Source organism: Scyliorhinus canicula, chromosome 4 (genome assembly GCF_902713615.1).
Source record: "Scyliorhinus canicula chromosome 4, sScyCan1.1, whole genome shotgun sequence".
Taxonomy (NCBI): Eukaryota; Metazoa; Chordata; class Chondrichthyes; order Carcharhiniformes; family Scyliorhinidae; genus Scyliorhinus; species Scyliorhinus canicula.
In genome coordinates, this window is record NC_052149.1 from 206,668,787 (window position 1) to 206,689,510 (window position 20,724).

At 47.1% G+C, this 20,724-nt stretch overlaps 1 protein-coding gene across 3 annotated transcripts in view; it reads left to right on the top strand.

The window, feature by feature from the left end:
* LOC119965336 (solute carrier family 22 member 5-like) overlaps positions 1 to 20,724 on the top strand; it is a 116,017-nt gene that overhangs the window by 54,941 nt on the left and 40,352 nt on the right. For all 3 annotated transcript variants that reach the window (XM_038795959.1, XM_038795960.1, XM_038795961.1), the window contains exons 5-6: positions 6,271 to 6,397; positions 13,370 to 13,470. In XM_038795959.1, coding sequence (XP_038651887.1) covers positions 6,271 to 6,397; positions 13,370 to 13,470 — 228 coding nt within the window. The remainder of the gene's footprint in view (positions 1 to 6,270; positions 6,398 to 13,369; positions 13,471 to 20,724) is intronic.

The window sequence follows — 20,724 nt, forward strand, 5'->3', positions numbered from 1 at the left end:
ATTCTCCGACACGGCGCATGGTCGGAGAATCCCAGCCTCAGAGTTTCTGTAGATATGTGAAGAGAAAGAGATTGTTAAAGAGAAATGTGGGCCCCCACAGGCCGAAACAGGGAAATGCGTAATAAGGGACAAAGAAATGGCTGCACAATTGAATACATACTTTGATTCTGTCTTCACAAAAGAGGACACAAATGGATTCTCCCATCCCGCGGGAGGCCCCCCCCCCCCCCCCCCCCCCGCGGGGTCGGACTCCTCCTCCCCCCCCCCCCCACAGGCCACCACCCGACCCTTCAACGCCGAGGTCCCACCAGCTCAAAGCAGGTTAGAACGGCTCCGGCGGGACTCGTTTATTTTTACTGCCCATCCCAGCCAGATAATTGCGGGGGTGCCCCTTAGAGCCGGCCCCAATGGCGCCGATTCTCCGCTCTGCGAAGAATCGTGTCCTGACGTCGGAGTGGCGAGGCGCGCCGCGATTTGGAGAATCCCACCCCAGATACCAGAAATGTTGGAGAACTAAATGTTTAGTGAGAGAGAAGAACTGAGGGAGATCGACATTGGAGAAATTGTGCTGGGAAAATTGATGGGATTGAAGGCGGATAAATCCCCAGAGCCTGAGAATCTGCATCCCAGAGTCCTTAAGGAGGTGGCTCTGGAAATAGTGGATGCATTGATGGTCATCTGAAATGAAATGAAAATCACTTATTGTCACAAGTAGGCTTCAAATGAAGTTACTGTGAAAAGCCCCTAGTTACCACATTCCGCCGCCTGTTCGAGGAGGCTGGTACGGGAATTGAACCGTGCTGCTGGCTTGCCTTGGCCTGCTTTCAAAGCCAGCGGTTTAGCCCTGTGCTAAACCAGCCCCTACTCTGGGATTCCAAAGACTATGGAACTGTCCCTGCAGATTGGAGGGTAACTCATGTCACTCTGTTATTCAAAAAGGGAGGTAGAGAGAAAGCAGGGAATTATAGACCAGCATGCCTAACACCAGTAGTGGGGAAAATGCTTGAATCCATTATCAAGGAATTTATCGCAGAACATTTAGAAAGCAATGGCAGGATCAGTCAGAGTCAGCACGGATTTATGAAGGGAAAATCATGCTTGCCAAATCTCTTGGAATTCTTTGAAGTTGTAACGAGTACAATTGACAAGGGGTAGCCAGTCGATGTGGTATATTTGGACTTTCAGAAGGCATTTGACAAAGTCTCGCACAAGGGATTATTGTACAAAATTAAGGCGAATGGGGTTGGGGAAAATGTATTGAGGTGGGTAGAAAACTAGTTGGCAGAGAGGAAATAAAGAGTAGGGATGATGTGGAGATGTAGCATGGGACTGGGGTGAGCACAGTAAGAAGTCTTACAACAACAGGTTAAAGTCCAAGAGGTTTGTTTCAAATCGCTAGCTTTCGGAGCACAGCTCCTTCCTCCGAAAGCTAGTGATTTGAAACAAACCTGTTGGACTTTAACCTGCTGTTGTAAGACTTCTTAAAGAGTAGGGATTAATGGGTCCTTTTCAAATTGGCAAGCAGTAACTAGTGGGGTACCACAGGGATCGGTGCTGGGACCCCAGCTATTCACAATACATATTAATGATTTGGATGAGGGAACAAAATGTAACATCTCAAAGTTTGCAGATGATACCAAGTTAGGTGGGAGGGGAATTGTGATGAGGATGCAGGGATCCTACAGCATGATCTGGACAGGTTGGGTGAGTGGGCAAATCTATGGCAGATGCAGTATAATTTGGATAAGTGTGAGGTTATTCACTTTGGAAGCAAAAAATGAAGGCAGATTACTACCTGAATGGTTGTAAATTGTGAGAGGGCTGAGTGCAGCAGGACCTAGGTGTCCTTGTGCATCACTCACTGAAGGTAAGCATGCAGGTGCAGCAGGCGGTAAAGAAGGCTAATGGCATGTTGGCCTTCATTACGAGAGGGGGGACCTCATAGAGACTTATGAATTTCGATTAGAGGATTCAGGGTAAACCATTTCAGACAGAGATAAGGAGACATTTCTCCACACAAAGAGTGGCGAGCCTGTGGAATTAATTGCCACAGGAAGTTGTTGATGCTAAAACTTTGAATATATTCAAGAGGCGGCTGCATATAGCACTTGGGGAGAATGGGATCAAAAGTTATGGGGAGAAAGCAGGATTAGGCTATTGAGTTGGATGATCAGCCATGATCATGATGAATGGTGGAGCAGGCTCGAAGGGCCAAAAGGCCTCCTCCTGCTCCTATCATCTATGTATGTAACTATGAATAAAAAAAGTTTATCTATTGTAAAACTGGGAATTAAACAAAGGAGATGCAGCAAGTACAATTTACTGAGCCAAAAGTGATAGCCGGGCATTTTGAACCATTTCTGCCATTAAATAGACATGGTTAATCTTCGATAAAAGGTCTATGTTTCTGCACTGTCCCATATCCTTTGACATCTTTAGCATCCAAAGAGTTTTCAATGGCTGAGTATCCACAACGCTCTGGGGTCAAATATTGAAAGATTCAAAACACCTTGATTCAGGAGAAATGTTTGCACTCACATGCTCAAAAGCTTCAATCCTTATTCTCAGGCAGTAACCTTTAGCCCAAGGCTCCCTAGCCAAGTGTCATGGGAATGTCACTTTAAGAAATGTTTGTCTGCTCAAGTGGCTGCAGTGATGTCAGAGTTTGGATGGAGCTGAGATCTGGCTCTGCTTTTTAGTTTTTCACTTTGAGGAAAAGCTTGAGTGAGTCTGTTTTTTGGTTTTGTTTTAGTGTTGGAGCTGAAGCCAGCCAAAGAAGATGTAATTTCATTCTCTCTGCCATCTAAAGACTATCTCTAGATCATTTGGTGAATTCACAGTGATAACTGCTCTCAGTAGAGAGTTGAAACCTGATGTGCTTCTGCATAAATGATTTTTGTCTTATGGATGTTAAAAGGAAAGTTCAAGGATTACTTAGTGTTGTATTCTTTGGGGATGTATTTGAATTTATGGTTGCTAAGATGTTCACTGTACGTTTTAAAAAGGTTAACTGAGTTCATAGAATAAACATTGTTCTGGTTTAAAAATTACTTTTAAATTTCTGCTGCACCACACCTGTAGAGTGTGCCGTGTGCTCCCCATACCACAATCTATGAAAAGTTGTGGGTCAGCTTGCTTCAACGATGACCTCCCTTCCATCATAAATTCAGAATTGGAGATATGTGCAGATGACTACACAATGTTCAGCACCATTTGCACTCCCTAGATAATAAAGCAGTCCCTGTCCAAATGCAGCAAGACCTGGACAATACCCAGGCTTGCACTGACAATTGGCAAGTTTCATTCACGCCACACAAGTGCCAGGCAATTATCAACTCCTACAAGAAAGGATCTAACCACCACCCCTTGACATTCAATGGCATTACCATCGCTGAATACACCACAATCATCATCCTGGGGGTTACCATTGATCAGAAACTGAACTGGACTGGCCACATTAATACTGTGGCTATCAGGACAGGTCAAAGACTATGGGCGGGTTTCTCCATCCCGCTGCACCAAATCTCTGGTGTGGCACGCCATCGGGATTCTCCCTTTTGCCAGCTAGTCAATGGGGTTGCCCCAGGCCATCGAGAAACCCCGGGCTCCCGACAGTGGAAAATTTAACCCCATAGATCCTATGGCGAGTAACTCACCTCCTCATCCCCCAAAGCCTGTCCATCATCTACAAGGCACAAGTCACTAGTGTAATGGAATACTCTCCACTTCCCTGGATGAGTGCAGCTCCAACAGCACTCAAGAAGGTCAACACCATCCAGGACAAAGCAGCCCACTTGATTGCTCCTTCCACAAAAATTCAAACCCTCCACCACCAACGAACAGTGGCAGCCGTGTGTACCATCTACAAGATGCATGCGGAAACTCATCAAGCTTCCCGAGATAGTAACTTCTAAATCCACAACCACTGCCACCTCGAATGACAAGAGCAGGAGGTACCTTGGAACACTCCCACCTGGAGGTTCCCCTCCAAGTCATTCACCTTTTTATTAGGAAATGTATTGCTGTTCCTTCACTGTCACTGGGTTAACATCCTGGAACTCCCTCCCTAACAGCACAGTGGGTGTACCTACACCTCATGGATTGCAGAGGTTCAAGAAGGCAACCTTCTAAAGGGATGGGCAATAAATGCTGGCCTAACCTGTGACACCACATCCTATAAATTAATTAAACAAAGCATCCTCCCAGACAAATATATCCTTCTGCATGTAGATCAAAACTCTGCATACCTTGTGACGCCAAAACTTTATTGTATTTTTTAAGCATATCAAATATAGCATTCCTGTATGGAACCATACTCAAAAATGAGACACTACTTTGAGAGGGGACAAGAAATTGAACGGCAATCTATTAATTGCTTTAATCAGGCAAAGTAAGGAGAGAAGGCAGATGTTTAGTGCAGCACAAAAAGTTAATTTGAACTGCAATGCAGTAACCCACAAGTACAAATTCCTTATTCATTGAGAAGTGCAATACTTGCTGCGGATTGGTCAGTTCCTTAGGATCATGATCGTGAATGTATTTGGTGAATGTTGTCACTTGCTCAAAGCAGTAATTAGCCTTTGTGGAAAAAGTGCTAACTGTGATTCTGAACGCTGCACCACTGGACATGGCAATCACAGAGTCTGTGCACTTTGTCATGTGAGAGTACCTTTTAGAAATAGGTGTTCATAAATGGGTATGTATATAAATATCTGTAGCGAGAGTACCTTTAAGAAATGGTGGTTTTCTACTGCAGTGATGTCAGAGAGTGGGTGGAGCTGGACTGTCTGTCAGCTTTTTACTTTTGTTTTAGGCTATTTGCTGCAGGGTGTGTTTTAGTATCCTTTTCAGAGCTGGATAGCTGCAGTCACAGCCAGAAGGTGTATTACAGTCTCTCTCTGTAATCTAAAGACAGTAAATCGATCCTGGTGATTTAAAACTAATAACAGTTGTGACTTTAACCTGATGTGCTTCTGGTAAAATGTGTTTTAAGTCTTACGGATGCTAAAAGGAAAGCTTAAAGGATTACTTAGTGTTGTATTCTTTGGGGGTTGCATTTGAATTAATGATTGCTAAGATGTTCACTGTATGTTTTAAAAAGGTTAACTTGAGTTCATAGAAAAAACATTGTTTTGCTTCAAAAAATACTTTTCCATTTCTGCTGTACCACACCTGTTGAGTGGGCCGTGCGCTCCCCATACCACAATCTATTAAAAGTTGTGGGTCATGTGAACTCCATGATACACTTTGGTGTTCTCTAAACCCTGGCCCGTAACAATTTATCTGACTGAATCTCAGGGTTTAGTTTTTCTCAAAGCCACATCTCCTCTTCACCTCTCTCAAAATTCAAGTGAATCCATTGCAGCCCGAGTCCTTTCACACACTTGCCAAGATTCATTGGACTCCTCTGTCCCACATCACATCAACATTAAGGTCAGATCAAGTTACTTAATATTCTTCAACTGTTTTGTCCCATTCTCACACTCCACTTGTCTGAATCTAAATTAACGCTTTTCTCCCAACTTTGAGTTATCGGCCAAGATTTTGGAATTTATCCCTAAACCCCTTGGCCTTACTGCAGGTTTTCCTCCTGTCCAAAACTTGTTAAAAAGTTCCCTTCCTAAGTTGACCTTTTCTCCTTCTTGCTTTCCTCCTCACACCCCCACCAACATACCCCCCCTCCAAACCCGCCCCAAAACTGCACCCCCTGCATCTACTGCGCTGTCCGCACCCCCTTACACCCGTCCATAATCCCCCCAGCCTCTGTAGTCCCCCCACCTTCCTGCACCTCCCATCCTCCACCCACCATGGGATAGATTTTCATTGCCACATGGGGTGTTACAAATTGCCTGAGCAGAGCATGATGAGGGAAATCAATCCAGTACGTTTGTAGGCTGGTAATAGAGGCTTTTACTTTTCCTTCCATTAAAACGAATGGAATTAAAATTCAGTAAGAGGTGTGCAATTCCCACTGGGAGAGTACCATACAAAGTTTACCCCAGTTTCTTCGTTCTCGAATGGTTTCCCTGTACTATAATCTATATCAGGGTGAGACACTGTCCAAAATTACCAGACATTTGTTAATTCGTTCTTGATCCAGAAAATCATCCTTTGCACCACCATCTACATTTCGGAATCAACACCTTTATTAAGATAAAAATATATGTTAATATGCATCATTAAAGTGTATTTTAATATTAATAGGAACTGATCAAATACTTTGTGTGACTTTTGTACTCTTCAATTAAAACAAAATAATTATAATTCCAGGTTTATTCCTGAATCTCCACGCTGGCTGTTGATAAAGGGAAGGGTACAGGAAGCTGAAGCAATACTCCGACAAATTGCAAAAAAAAATGGCATCACTCCACCAGAAGTGCTTTTCAATGATCTTGAGGTATTGACATACGGAATTGCATCTGCTTCCTGTTTACTCATTTGGCCATTTAATACAGACCTGCCCTTTAATTGTCAATTTATCTCGTACCTCTCTGTTGTGAAGGCATTGACTCTTTGCCTATGTTACAGTTCCATGGGTGTCAGCCATTTCCCTTTTCCAAGTGATTGTTCTTTTTCATGTATGAGTGTGCTATCAGGTTATTTGACTGGCAGGGGTGTCCGCTATCCCCGCTCCTGTTCGTGCTCGCAATCGATCCTCTGGTTGTCACCCTTAGATCGGTGAATTGGTGGATGAGTCTCGCTCCTTGCAGATGACCTGTAAATATGTGGGTAAAGCTGGGGTCAGCTCCAGTCGCCAAGTGGTAGGAGCCCCAGTCAGAACCCCTCATAATACTGTAAACATTAACACGACTGTAAAAATGTCAAATAGTATTGGGACCTCAGTCAGGGTTGTGGTGACAGCGAGGGAGGGGCTCATATCTTGTTGTTTTTATTTTATTACTTATCATCACTGTTATTGTTGTATTGTTATTTATATGCAAAACTCTGTTTTTCTAATTCTAAATACCAATTAAAATATATATATTTTAAATTGTTGAACCAGTGGTGAGCCTTTCTTGTAAAATGTAACAATTTACAGATTAAGTCAGTTTTGCACTTTTCCATCTGTTGGTAAAGACAAGTGGGCTGGATTCTCCGATTTTGAGGCTATGTCCCCACGCCGGCATGGGAACGGTGTTTTACGACAGAGAAAATGGCGTAAAACACGGCCCCAAACCTCATTTGGTTGGGGGCTAACATCAAGGCAGCGTAGAGCACCGGCTCTAGCTGCAGATACGGCCTGGGGAATTGCCGGGTCCATGACCATGCATGTGGACGGCGGCGGCCTGCAGCAGCCACTCCGTGCAACATGCTGCTGGCCGCTTGCGGACCCGGCTTACTAAATAGTGCCCCTCCCCCTTTGGCTGGCTCGCGTGGCCCCGACCAGCCCCCAACAGTGCCCCCAGCCCATGGAAAGTCCCCCCTGCCCACGGATCGGCCCTCCCCCCGACTATGGCAGCGCTGGACTGAGTCCACAGCCGCTATGCCGAGTTCCCGCTAGATGACAACACATATGACTGACTCCGCTTTGCAGAGGGCAGAGCATCGTGAAAGCGGGGCTGCCCCCGATTCGGTCGTGAACGGGATTCTCCGGCCAATCGCCGAACGCGATTTTGGTGTCGGTGACTGGAGAATCCTGGCCAAAACAAGCACAGAATTATAGAATCATAGAATTTACAGTGCTGAAGGAGGCCATTCAGCCCATAGAGTCTGCACCAGCCCTTGGAAAGAGCACCCTATTTAAGCCCATGGCTCCACCTTATCCCTGTAACTCAGTAACCCCACCTAAGGGGGACACTAAGGGGTAACTTATTGTGGCCAACCCATCTGACCTGCACATTTTTGGACTTTGGGAGGAAACCGGAGCACCCGGAGGAAACCCACGCAGACACGGGGAGAAAGTGCAAACACCACACAGTCACCCGAGGCCAGAATTGAATCCGGGTCCCTGGAGCTGTGAGGCAGCAGCGCTGACCACTGTGCCACCATGCTGCCTGCCACCGTGCCGCCCACCACTGTGCCACCATGCTGCCCACCACTGTGCCACCGTGCCGCCCACCACTGTGCCACTGTGCTGCCCACCACTGTGCCACCGTGCTGCCCACCACTGTGCCACCATGCTGCCTATCACTGTGCCACTGTGCTGCCTATCACTGTGCCACTGTGCTGCCCACCACTGTGCCGCCCACCACTGTGCCACCATGCCACCCACCACTGTGCCACCGTGCTGCCTATCACTGTGCCACCGTGCTGCCTACCACTGTGCCACCGTGCTGCCTACCACTGTGCCACCATGCCACCCACCACTGTGCCACCGTGCTGCCTATCACTGTGCCACCGTGCTGCCTATCACTGTGCCACCATGCCACCCACCACTGTGCCACCGTGCTGCCTATCACTGTGCCACCGTGCTGCCTATCACTGTGCCACCATGCTGCCTATCACTGTGCCACCATGCTGCCTATCACTGTGCCACCATGCTGCCTACCACTGTGCCACCCACCACTGTGCCACCGTGCTGCCTATCATTGTGCCACCGTGCTGCCTATCATTGTGCCACCATGCTGCCTATCATTGTGCCACCATGCCACCCACCACTGTGCCACTGTGCTGCCTATCACTTTGCCACCATGCTGCCCACCATTGTGCGACCATGCTGCCCACCACTGTGCCACCCATTTATAGTGGTTTATGTACATCATGGTTCAGGCACTAATTTGCCAGCAAACCAGCCTGTTATAGTTCCCTTCCCTGCTACTTGTCTCCTCTGTTTCTCTTGGGTGCATTTGTCCCGTGTCTCTCCTCTCCCTTGCTTACCCTTCCTTGTTCCGCGACTTGCTCTGTGTCCACCCCCCCCCCCCCCCCCCCCCCCCCCCGCATAACTTTATTGATTTCTGCCCACAAACGGGTCTTGAAACAAGTTGGTGAATGGCTTCCATGTCCTGTCAAAGCTTCTTCTGATCCACGGATGGAGATTTTTATCTTCTTCAGCCTAAGAAATCCCGTCAGGTCGGACAGACTTGGGTGGTGCTGTCCTGCTAACCGCCAGCCGAGCATGAGTCTCTGGTTGATGGTCAGGGAGGCAAAGGGGAGGGTGTCAGCCCCCCTCCCCATGAAGAGCTCTGGCTGCTCTGACACCCCAAAGACTCCCAGTAGGAGGCACTATACAGAGCATGGGAGTGCTGTACAGTAATTCAACCCCGCTCCACCCATCCACCAGGGACTTGGAGGTGTACAGCTCCCAGTAGGGGGTTGCAAAGGCTTCATTGATATGTTCTGGCGCTGCGACTACCTTGACACTCCTGTCTTTTACTTGGGCTATTTCCCTTGTGGCTGCCTACTTTCTCAGCTGGTGGGCCAGCAGGTGGCTGGGTTTGTCTCCATGTTTGTAAAGCCCCTCCCCCCCCTGTCTGGCACAGCTGGTGCACTGCTTTCCCCGTGGAGAGCAGGTCAAAGTCCATTTGAAGCTTTTCCCTCTGAGTCAATAGTCCACAGTTGGGGTCAAGGAGTACTGCCAATTCATCTCCAGTACGGAATCAACCAGCTGTTGCTTAGCTGGCCTCTCCTTCCTAACTTTGCGCTCCTTGTATTCAATAATTTCCCACCTTATCACCACTTCCAGTGCCTCCCAGAACATGGAGGGTGCAACCTCTCCGTTCTGGTTGTTGGTAATGTACCCGCCTATGTCTTGTGATATCTGTTTATAGAATGGCTTGTCGGCAAGGAGGGCTGTGTCCGGCGTGCATGGGAGCGCTGTGCCCGGTCCATCTCCAACTTCATGTCCACCTAGTGTGGCGCATGGCCGGAGATCACAATTGTGGAGTACTCTGCTTCTACTATCCCTGGAAGCACTGCTTTCCCCACTATGTCAATCCTGGTGTGGACCCAGTGTACCTTGGAGAAGAAGGAGAACTCCTTCTCCACTGGGTGTGTGATCTTTCAGGGGTCCACTGTCCCCATCTGCTCCATGACGTTGTTCAACTCTTTCGCCATGTTTGACAGTTTTCCTGATCTGGGGCTAGATCTGTCCGTCCATGGGTCCTAGACGCAGTTAAAGTCATTCCCCTCCATAATGAGTCGGTGTGAGTCTATGTCCGGGATTTTTTAACTTTCCAATTAAGGGGCAATTTAGCTTGGCTAATCCACCTACCCTGCTCATCTTTGGGTTGTGAGAGTGAGACACAAGTAGACACGGGGAGAATGTGCAAACTCCACAGACTCTGACCTGGGGCCGGAATTGAACCGTTGTGCTACCCGATGTCGGAAATTTCTGCCATGGTTTTCCCAGTTGGGAGCGTACACATATATGTTGGCAATCAGTAGCTAGTGGTGTCCCTCAGGGATCCGTGTTGGGCCCACAATTGTTTACAATTTACATTGATGATTTGGAGTTGGGGACCAAGGGCAATGTGTCCAAGTTTGCAGATGACACTAAGATGAGTGGTAAAGCGAAAAGTGCAGAGGATACTGGAAGTCTGCAGAGGGATTTGGATAGGTTAAGTGAATGGGCTCGGGTCTGGCAGATGGAATACAATGTTGACAAATGTGAGGTTATCCATTTTGGTAGGAATAACAGCAAACGGGATTATTATTTAAACGATAAAATATTAAAGCATGCCGCTGTTCAGAGAGACTTGGGTGTGCTAGTGCTTCAGTCACAGAAGGTTGGTTTACAAGTGCAACAGGTGATTAAGAAGGCAAATGGAATTTTGTCCTTCATTGCTAGAGGGATGGAGTTTAAGACTAGGGAGGTTATGTTGCAATTGTATAAGGTGTTAGTGCGGCCACACCTGGAGTATTGTGTTCAGTTTTGGTCTCCTTACTTGAGAAAGGACGTACTGGCGCTGGAGGGTGTGCAGAGGAGATTCACTAGGTTAATCCCAGAGCTGAAGGGGTTGGATTATGAGGAGAGGTTGAGTAGACTGGGACTGTACTCGTTGGAATTTAGAAGGATGAGGGGGGATCTTATAGAAACATTTAAAATTATGAAGGGAATAGATAGGATAGATGCGGGCAGGTTGTTTCCACTGGCGGGTGACAGCAGAACTAGGGGGCATAGCCTCAAAATAAGGGGAAGTAGATTTAGGACTGAGTTTAGGAGGAACGTCTTCACCCAAAGGGTTGTGAATCTATGGAATTCCTTGCCCAGTGAAGCAGTTGAGGCTCCTTCATTCCATGTTTTTAAGGTAAAGATAGATAGTTTTTTGAAGAATAAAGGGATTAAGGGTTATGGTGTTCAGGCCGGAAAGTGGAGCTGAGTCCACAAAAGATCAGCCATGATCTAATTGAATGGCGGAGCAGGCTCGAGGGGCCAGATGGCCTACTCCTGCTCCTAGTTCTTATGTTCTTATGTTCTTATGAGGACAACTGGTGCCCCTCCCAGGACACCACAAACCATGACATGTCACTCCGCTTGGGTCCGTAGCCATCTTTGTTGCAGTGAATGCCATCCTCTTATTGAGCAGTAATGCTACCCCCAGCCCGTGTCCCTAAGCACGAATGGTAGTTCTATCCCACAAAATTGTCCTTTATTTTCCAAAACTAGAGTCAAGGGGAATGAGGGAGAAAACTCTTCATTTGTTGTAGTCATACCTCACACAATGGAAGATGTTTGTGGTGGTTGGAGGTCAATCATCTCAGTCTCAGGACATCAAAGTAGAAGTGCCCTTGTCCTAACTACCTTCAGCTGCTTACACAATGACCTTGCCTGCAACATAGGGTTGGAAGTGAGGCCAATCAGGCAGCAGGTGGCGCAGTGGTTAGCATTGCTATCTCACAGTGTTGAGGACCAGAGTTCGATCCAGAGTCGCTGGGTCTCACTCCCACAACCTAAAGATGTGCAAGGTAGGTGTATTTGGCTATGTTAAATTGTCCCTTAATTAGAAATGTTTCCTAAAAAGAAGTGGGGATGTTGCACAATGTTCAGCACTATTCATTACTCCTCAGATTCTGAAGCAGTTCATGTTCATATGCAGCAAGAATATTCAGGCTTGGAAAATGAAATGAAAATGAAAATCGCTTATTGTCACAAGTAGGCTTCAATGAAGTTACTGTGAAAAGCCCCTAGTCGCCACATTCTGGCGCCTGTTCGGGAGGCTGGTACGGGAATTGAACCGTGCTGCTGGCCTGCCTTGGTCTGCTTTAAAAGCCAGCGATTTAGCCCAGTGTGCTAAACCAGCCCCTAAATCAGCTTGGGCTGATAGGAGGCAAGAATATTCATCCCTCACAAGTGCAGGCATTGACCATTTCTATCAAGAGAGGACCTAACCATTTCCCCATGGCATTCAATACCATTTTTATTGCGGTATTCCCCCACTATGAACATCTTAGCAGTTACCATACCATACAAACCTTGTGGCTACACAAGCAGGCTACACGCTGAGAACTTTGCTGAGAGTAAGTCACCTCCTGACTCCTCAAAGCCTGTCCACCATCTACAAGGCACAAGTATGGCATGTGATGGAATACTCTCCACTTGCATGGCTGAATGCATCCCCAACAACACTCAAGAAGCCCCAAACCTCTCCCTCCACCACTGATGCACGATAGCAACTGTACCACCTACAAGATGTACTGCAGCAACTCACAAATGTTCCTTTAACAGAACCTTCCAAACCCGCAATTTCTGCCACTGTGAAGGTTAAAGACAGCAGCTGCATGGGAACACAATGCACCACCTGCAGGTTCCCTTCCAAGCCACACACCACCCTGACTGGAATGATATTTCCGTTCTTTCCCTGTCACTGCTCAAAATTCCTGGAACTCCCTTGCTAACAGCAGTGTGGGTGTTTCTGCACCACATGGACTTCAGTGGTTCAAGAAGATGGCTCATCACCACCTTCTCAAGGGAAATCAGGGGTGAACAATAATTGCTGGTCTAGCAATGCCCACAATGACCAAATCAATGAAAAAAAATAAATATTAAATCCTGTGTACCTATTTTCCAATACTCAGATCTGAAGGATATTACTGGAAGAGCTAAGATATATAACTTCATTTCCCATCCATAACACACAATATCATTTTATTTATCCAATCAGAGACTGAGAGTCTATGATATGAGTAATACTCCTCTGAGAAAATCGTACAAGTATCATGTACTGTGACACGGCATTGCATGAATAAAATGGGGGATTTATTATGTGTATTGACCTCACCTTTCTTATCTACAGATGGTTCAGAGTCAACATAACAGGTGTTGGGGGTGCAGAAAGAAAGAAGCTGCAAATTTGCTAGTTTAGACTGCACTGTTTTCAAATTCATCTTCTGGATCATCAATACCTGTTGTGAACAAATAGAAATAGCTGATAATATGGATCTTTTCTGATAATCCATAATAAAACTGAATCCTCTCTTCTTTTCCTCCCAGCTCGAAGATATGAAAGCTAGAAGTAAACAATCTCATTCAATCATTCACTTGTTCAAAACACGCAATATCCGAGCCATCACTGTCATACTCTTTCTAGTGTGGTGAGTATTTGATAGCTGAGATGGAGTCCTTTCAGCCCATTGAGTCTGCACTGACTGTATTGAAGTTGGTCCAGTTGGTCTCACTTCCCGCTCTTTCCTCATATCCCGATGACTATTTTCTCCTTCAAGTTATTATAGAATTCCATTTTGAAAGCTACAATTGAATCTCTATCCACCATTAGGCATTCGAAATCCAAGCCATTCCTTACTGAAAATAGTTCTTCCTTCGCTCGTCTTTGGTTCTTCGGCATTCACTTAAATCTGTGTTTTCTGGTTAATCAAATGTCTAAACACTGAAAACATTTTCTCTTTCCCTGTTCAACGCATAGAATTGTTCACCTCTTGCTCTTAAGGAGAAAAGCCACAGCTTCTCCACTAGATCCACTTAACTATGATCTCTCATCTCCGGAAACATTGTAGTAAGTCTCTTCTGTATCCTCTCCATCACTCCTAAAGTATGGTTCCCAGGCATGGATGCAGTCATCTATTTGGGGCTGAATGAGGCTTTAATGTGTATGTTCAGGGCAACTACCTTGCCTTTGGATTCCACATCCGAAATATTGATTTGTTCTCATTTTAGCGCGTGGGGTGGGGGTGGGGGGGTCAGGTTTCACGAACAGCCTATGCTGAGACCATGGAGGCAGGCAGTGTGTAAACTTTGAGTTGTTTTCTCAGTTGCATTATTGTGCCAGTCCAACAAGTGCAATCTGTGGGCCAGATTTTACATGCCCCACCGGGCATGTTTTTGGCACAGTGGCACGTAACATACAAAAGGTGCTAATCCTTATTCTTTGAGTATTTTTATTGATTTTAATTTGTATTTATCGCAAAAAGGAAAAGATAAGAAAACATAGGAAACATACAAGAACATGAGGCATATTAACTGTAAAATCCAAGTGATTGTTTTCAAAAACCAAGCCATTAACTGTATACATGTCACCCACTTGTATTAAAAAATATCAGGGGTATGATCGAGGCAACAAAGGCATAATCTATCAGTTGCTGTGACAGCACCAATGGGTTTTGCTCCCTCCCTCAGCACCTTTTAGTCTCTCTGTAATTTTTTTTTCTGCAATCTGGATGTTGCTTCCTTTCATTTCTCCCCTCCCCCCTCTTCGCCCCCTTCTCCCCTCCTCCTCTTTCTGTCTGTCTAGCTCGATCTCCCACGCGCCCCCCCCCCCCCCCTCCCCTCCACTTGGTTGCTGGTCACGAACAGGTCCTCAAAGAGACTGGGGAATTGCCTCCATGTTTTGTGGAAGTTTCTTTCCAAACCCCTGATGGCGAATTTTATTTTCTCCAATTTGAGCAATTCTGCCAGTTTTGGCAGCCAGTCTGCGGCCTTGGAAGGTGCTGCTGATCTCCAGCTGAGCAGTCGTATCCGGCAGGCATCTGCCCCTCTCCCTGTAAAGAGCTCGGGCTGTTCCGGTACCTCGAAGACCACTACCAGCGGGCATGGCTCCACCCTCACTCCCACAACGCTGGACATGGCTTCAAAAAAGGCTGTCCAGTACCCACCAAGTTTGGAGTAGTCCAGTACCCACCAGAACGTGTGGGTGTGCTTCGCGGGCCTCCCTGACACCGTTCACTTTGTCTGCCACCTCCGAGAAGAACCCACCCGTGTGTCCTGTGCGCCCTGTGCTCTATCTTTAGCTGCTTTAGGCTCCGCACTATGCATGAGGAGGTGGAGTTCACCCTATGTAGTGCTTTGATACAAAGGCCCCCCCCCCCCCATCTTCATACCCAGCTCTTTCTCCTTCAAAACGCGGAGACAGGACAAAGGGGTACTGACAGTAAGGGACCTGTATGTGGAAGGTAGAGTAGTGACCCTGGGGGAACTAACAGAAAAGCTCCAGCTCCCGAAAGGTAATGAGCTCCAATAGCTGCAACTGAGGAACTTCCTCCGGAGGGAAACCACAATGATCCCCCAGCTACACTACTGGACAGACTGCTAGCATTGGGGGACAGTAACTGTGCCAATATGTACCGACGAATGTTAGAGGAGGTGAGGGCCCCGCTGGACGAGACATGGGAAAGGTGGGAGGAAAAGGAGCCAATCCCACCATCTTTCTGCCCATCCACTCATCCCCTCTTCCCACACCAAGTTCAACCCCACAACACCAAAATCGGCATCCCATCTACCGTATTTAAATAGAAAATCAATGGTTAATTGAACTTGCATCGTATCTGCTCCCAGTGCAAATACCTATAGTGTTCACTGGTGGAATAAAATACCTTCCAGTTAATGAGGGCTCCTGACAGGCTCATGGGAACCTTGATAATCATGTGTGTGCAGTCTCTGAGACCATGCCCTTGGGGACATCCAGCAGTAGACCCCACTCCTCTTGCTTTTGGTTTGACTATTTCCATCAGTTTGGTAATGTATCACCATCTCGATGCAGGGCTGTGCAGTTGATTAGGAGATGCCACATATATTACCAGTGGACCCCGAAGTGAACTAGATTGACATTGGATCCTTACAGTGCAAAATAAGGTTGTTTGGCCCATCGAGTGTGCATTGACCCTTAGAAAGAGCACCCTATTTAGGCCCACACCCCCACCCTATCCCCATAGCCCCACCTAACCTTTTGGACACTCAGGGGCAATTTAGTATGGCCAATCCTCCTAACCTGCAGATCTTTGGACTGTGGAAGGAAACCGGAGCATCCGGAGGAAACCCACGCAGACACTGTGATAATGTATGAACTCCACATAGACACGAGGTCAGCATTGAACTCGGGTCCCTCACACTGTGCGGCAGCACGACCACTGCCTCCACCGTTCTAATCACTGTGCCATCATGCCATCCATGTGTATAGATGTATTGGAATGTAGAGACATTTTGGGGCTTGGTGATTTTCATGGCATTGGGTGGCCACCAATGTAACTAGCATGGCAGAATGACGTGGCTTTATGGGAGAGGCGAAGATGGTGACACTGCCTCACCAATATTTGCAGGTAGCTTCTCTTCTACCTGTATACAATTGCTGCAGGATATCTCCTTCACTGTGCTAACACCTACTTGTGGTCCCGTCTGCTGCCTTCTGCCAATTTCCAAGCGTGAAACTGCTTCTGCGGGTTGCCATGAGGTTGCTCCCTCACCGTCCCCCTCTCAAATTCTCCTCCTGAAGCAACGCTGCACATGGCAGCTGTGCACTGACGGCCTGAATAAGCCTCCCAGCAAATTAGAGCTTCAACGTGGCCCTCCCCACGCCACCATCAGCTTCTCTAAAGTGATCCCTCTGCTAGAAGCTCAATGCATGATGGAGGTTTATCCCAGATCAATGACTTTCCAGTTACCTCTGATCCATAATAATCACTGTGATCGAGCTGTGCCAATCTTGCTGTGAAGACATATTGCCTGACTTTCTGACTGTCAATTGCTGCTATGGCCTGAGCTGCCACCAGGTGGCCATCCTTCAAAGCCTGCTGTAGCTCCGACGTCCTGTGCCTCCCTTTCACTCTCACAAAGTTGCAAGAGGCTCAACAAATCACAGTCTATCAGAACCTTTAACTATGTTAAATGCTTCCAAATTGGATTTGGATTTGTTTATTGTCACGTGTACAGAGGTACAGTGAAAAGTATTGTTCTGTGTCCAGTCCAGACAGATCATTCATTATGAAAAAACATATGACAAACATAAATACACAATGTAAATACATAGGCAATGTATCGGTTGAACATACAGGAGTGTAACACTACTCTGTAGAGAAGATGTGTGAAGAGATTAATGCACTATCAATTACTACAAAGACGAGAGTAGTGAATAGTCGAGGATTTATTGAGCACAGATGTGTGGCCTCCTGTAGCTACTACCAGAATGGCTGCAGCACCGGCGAGCACACACATTTATACGCTGCCTACTGGGCGGAGCCAGCAGGCAGGGATTTACCCATGTACCTCGAGTACAGGAGCCTTACCGTACTACATCTAATATACAGGTACTATATATAATATACAGTTCATGGTGACTACCACAGAGATCAGTTCAGTCCATAAGATCATTCAGGACTCTGGTAACAGCAGGGAAGAAGCTGTTTTTGAACCTGTTAGTGCACTTGCTCAGAGTTTTGTAATTCCTGCCCGATGGAAGAAGTTGGAAGAGAGAATAATCATGTGGGAGGGGTCTTTGATTATGCTGCCCGTTTGCCCAAGGCAGTGGGAGGTTTGGACAGAGTCAATGGATGGGATGCGGGTTTGTGTGATGGACGGGGCTGTGTTCACGACTCTCTGCAGTTTCTTATGGTCTTGGGCCGAGCAGTTGCCATACTAGGCTGTGATGCAGCCAAATAGGATGCTTTCTGTGATGCATCGATAAAACCCGGTTAGAGTCAATGTGGACATGCCAAATTTTCTTAGTTTCCCGAGGAAGTATAAGCGCTGTTGTGCTTTCTTGGGTCTGGCATCGCGTGGGTGGACCAGGACAGATTGTTGGTGATGTGCACACCAAGGAATTTGAAGCTCCACCTTGGCACCATATTGATGCAGACAGGGATGTGTACGATACTTCGCTTCCTGAAGTCAATACTAGCTCCTTAGTTTTGCTGACGTTGAGGGAGAGATTGTTGTTGTTACACCACACCACTAGATTCTCTATCCCCTTCCTGTACACTGATTCACCGTTGTTCAAGATTCGACCCACTACAGTCATGTCATCAGCAAACGTTTAAATGGAATTGGAGCCACAATTTGCTACATTTGTGTTGTTATCGGGAGTAGTTGGGGGCTGCGAATGCAGCCTTGGGGGCCCCCAGTGTTGAGGACTATCATAGAGGAGGTGCTGTTGTTTATCCTTACTGATTGAGTTCTATGGGTAAGGAAGTCGAGGATCCTTTTGATTAAAGTTGTGTATTTCAAAAAAGTGTTCACCATTCTGCCCGCCCCCTGTAATTTTATGCTTCTCTCTGCAGCCTCCATTGTATGTTACATCATTGGCCCATTAAATAGCGCTAGTGTAGAGGGCTGGGGGTGGTCCCTCTTGTAGCTGATGTATATTTAATTGTAAAAGCTTCAAACAGAACATTCATTGGACTCATACAGTCCAGGTTTGCAGAATGTGCATTAAATCATCCTGAGAGGCTGTGTGACATCACCAGAGAAAAGATATGGCACAGAAAGAGGCCATTCAGCCCATCATGTTTGTGCCGGCCAAAAAGAGAAGAAAAATAAACCAGCTGCGAACTTTAATCCCATTTTTCACTACCTGGCCCGTAGCTTTGCCAGTTTGAGCCTTTCAGGTGCAGATCCAGGTGCCTTTTAAATGAGTTGAGCGTTTCATAATCAACCACCAATTTGGGCAGTGAATTCCAGACACCCACCAGATTTTCAGTGTGACCCCTCTCATCCTTCTACCAATCTAAGCCCCAGGTAATTGACCTCTCAGCTAAGGAAAGCAGCTCTTTTCCTCTAGTCTATATAGGCCCCTCACAATTTTGTACACCTCAATTAGTTCCTGCCTCAGCTTCACCTGTTCTAAGGAAAACAACCCCCAGCCTATCCAATTTTTCTTCATAGTTGCGATTTTCAAGCCCTGCCAATAATTCTTGTCAATCTCTACTTTCCTCTCCACTGCATAATCTTCTGCCGCACACATGGCATGTCCGTAACTGCATCTTTTCCAGCCTGGGACAACCCGGGGGCGATACCAAAAGTGGCCGTAAGCAGGATATTTTGAGGACTTCCAAACTCCATAATAAGAACTCCAATAGTACTTTAGAGCAGCAATTTGAAACTGTCTCCATTTAGAAATTCCAGCACCTTTACATTGTTAGCTGCCTTGTTAACCTTTCCTGCCACCTTTAAAGATTTGTGCAGAAGAATTCCCAGGTCTCACTTCTTTTCTGCTCCCTTTAAAATTGTACTATTTAGCATGTATTGTCAATCCTGACTGTTGCACTTTTACAATAATATAAAGGCTCCAGCCATTAATGATAACAATGCAGACTTCCGGTGGCAGCGATGTGCTGAGCGGACGCACATGCAGGTGGCTCTCCATCCAGTCGTACATTTACTGGAGATTTTGGCCCAAAAAGCCACCTAAAGCCCACCCGAACACAAAAGGCATCAACAGAGCGAGAAGGAAAGAGGATACCTGTGAACAACAGATCGAGGGGACGGCGAGAAGTCAGAAGCAGCAGCAAAGAAAAGGGGCAGGAAAAACGGGCGGACAGACTCGCGGCCCCACGCGGGATTGAGGGAAGGGACCCAACGGGCTACATCTCCCCAATGCTGGGCAAGCTAGTTGGGAGGGAAGACTTTCCAAACACCCCAGAGATGGACAGGGTTCACAGGTCGCTCCGGCTGAACCCAAAACCGAGGAGCAGCCCAGGGCGATAATTGCGAAGCTGCACCGATTCCAGGACTGGGAAAAAACCTGAGGTGGGACCGACAGACAAAGTCATGCTCGTGGAAAGGGCACAGAATCAGGGTTTACCAGGACATTGGGTCGGACCTGGCAAAAAATAGGGCCGAATTCAATCGAGTGAAATCGGTGCTCGACAACAAAGGGGTGTGATTCGGCATGCTATTCCCGGGCAGACTCTGGGTGACATACCAGGAGAAAGAACATTACTTCTGCACCCCGGCAAAGGTCAATGAGTTCATAAAAGCGAACAACCTGGAGGGAGAGCAGACGTGGCAGCGGTGAAAGCGGCAGGGACAGAGGAAGAAAGGGAATGAGAGTGGAGGACGGACCAACAACAAAAACTGGAATATAGACGATGTTTTTGCGTGGGATTTTGCTGCCTCGTTTTCATGTTCGTCTTCTCTCTCAGTTTGAAGAGTAGAAACAGGGGAAAGAAGTTGAGTAGCAGACAAAGGGGTGAGACTGGGGTTGGAGATGGGTAGGTAAAACAGGACCATGGCTAGACCAGAACTGGGAGGGGAGCCACCGTACTAGCAAAAAGGACTAGCACGGGAAGACAGACAGTAAGAGAGGCCGTGGCACACCCCTCAGGGGAGAGGGAGCGCCTGGGCAAAACTGTGGGGGGGACAGGCTGAAGAGGGGGGGGGAGAACACAGTGGGGGGATAGAGGGATGGGGGACAGGGGGAGGGCATAGGGGAAGGGGGAAATGGGGCCGGGGGGGGGGTTCGTTCAGACAGAAAGGGAACAAAAAGACAGATAAGGATAGGCAACAAGACAGACACAGGCATCGGCAGGCATGGAGCAGGGCGAGGAACCAAGATGGTGTCCCAAGCAGCCACTCGGGAGAGCCCCTAGGCAAAGGGAGACCCCGGAGTACAGGGATGCACCTAC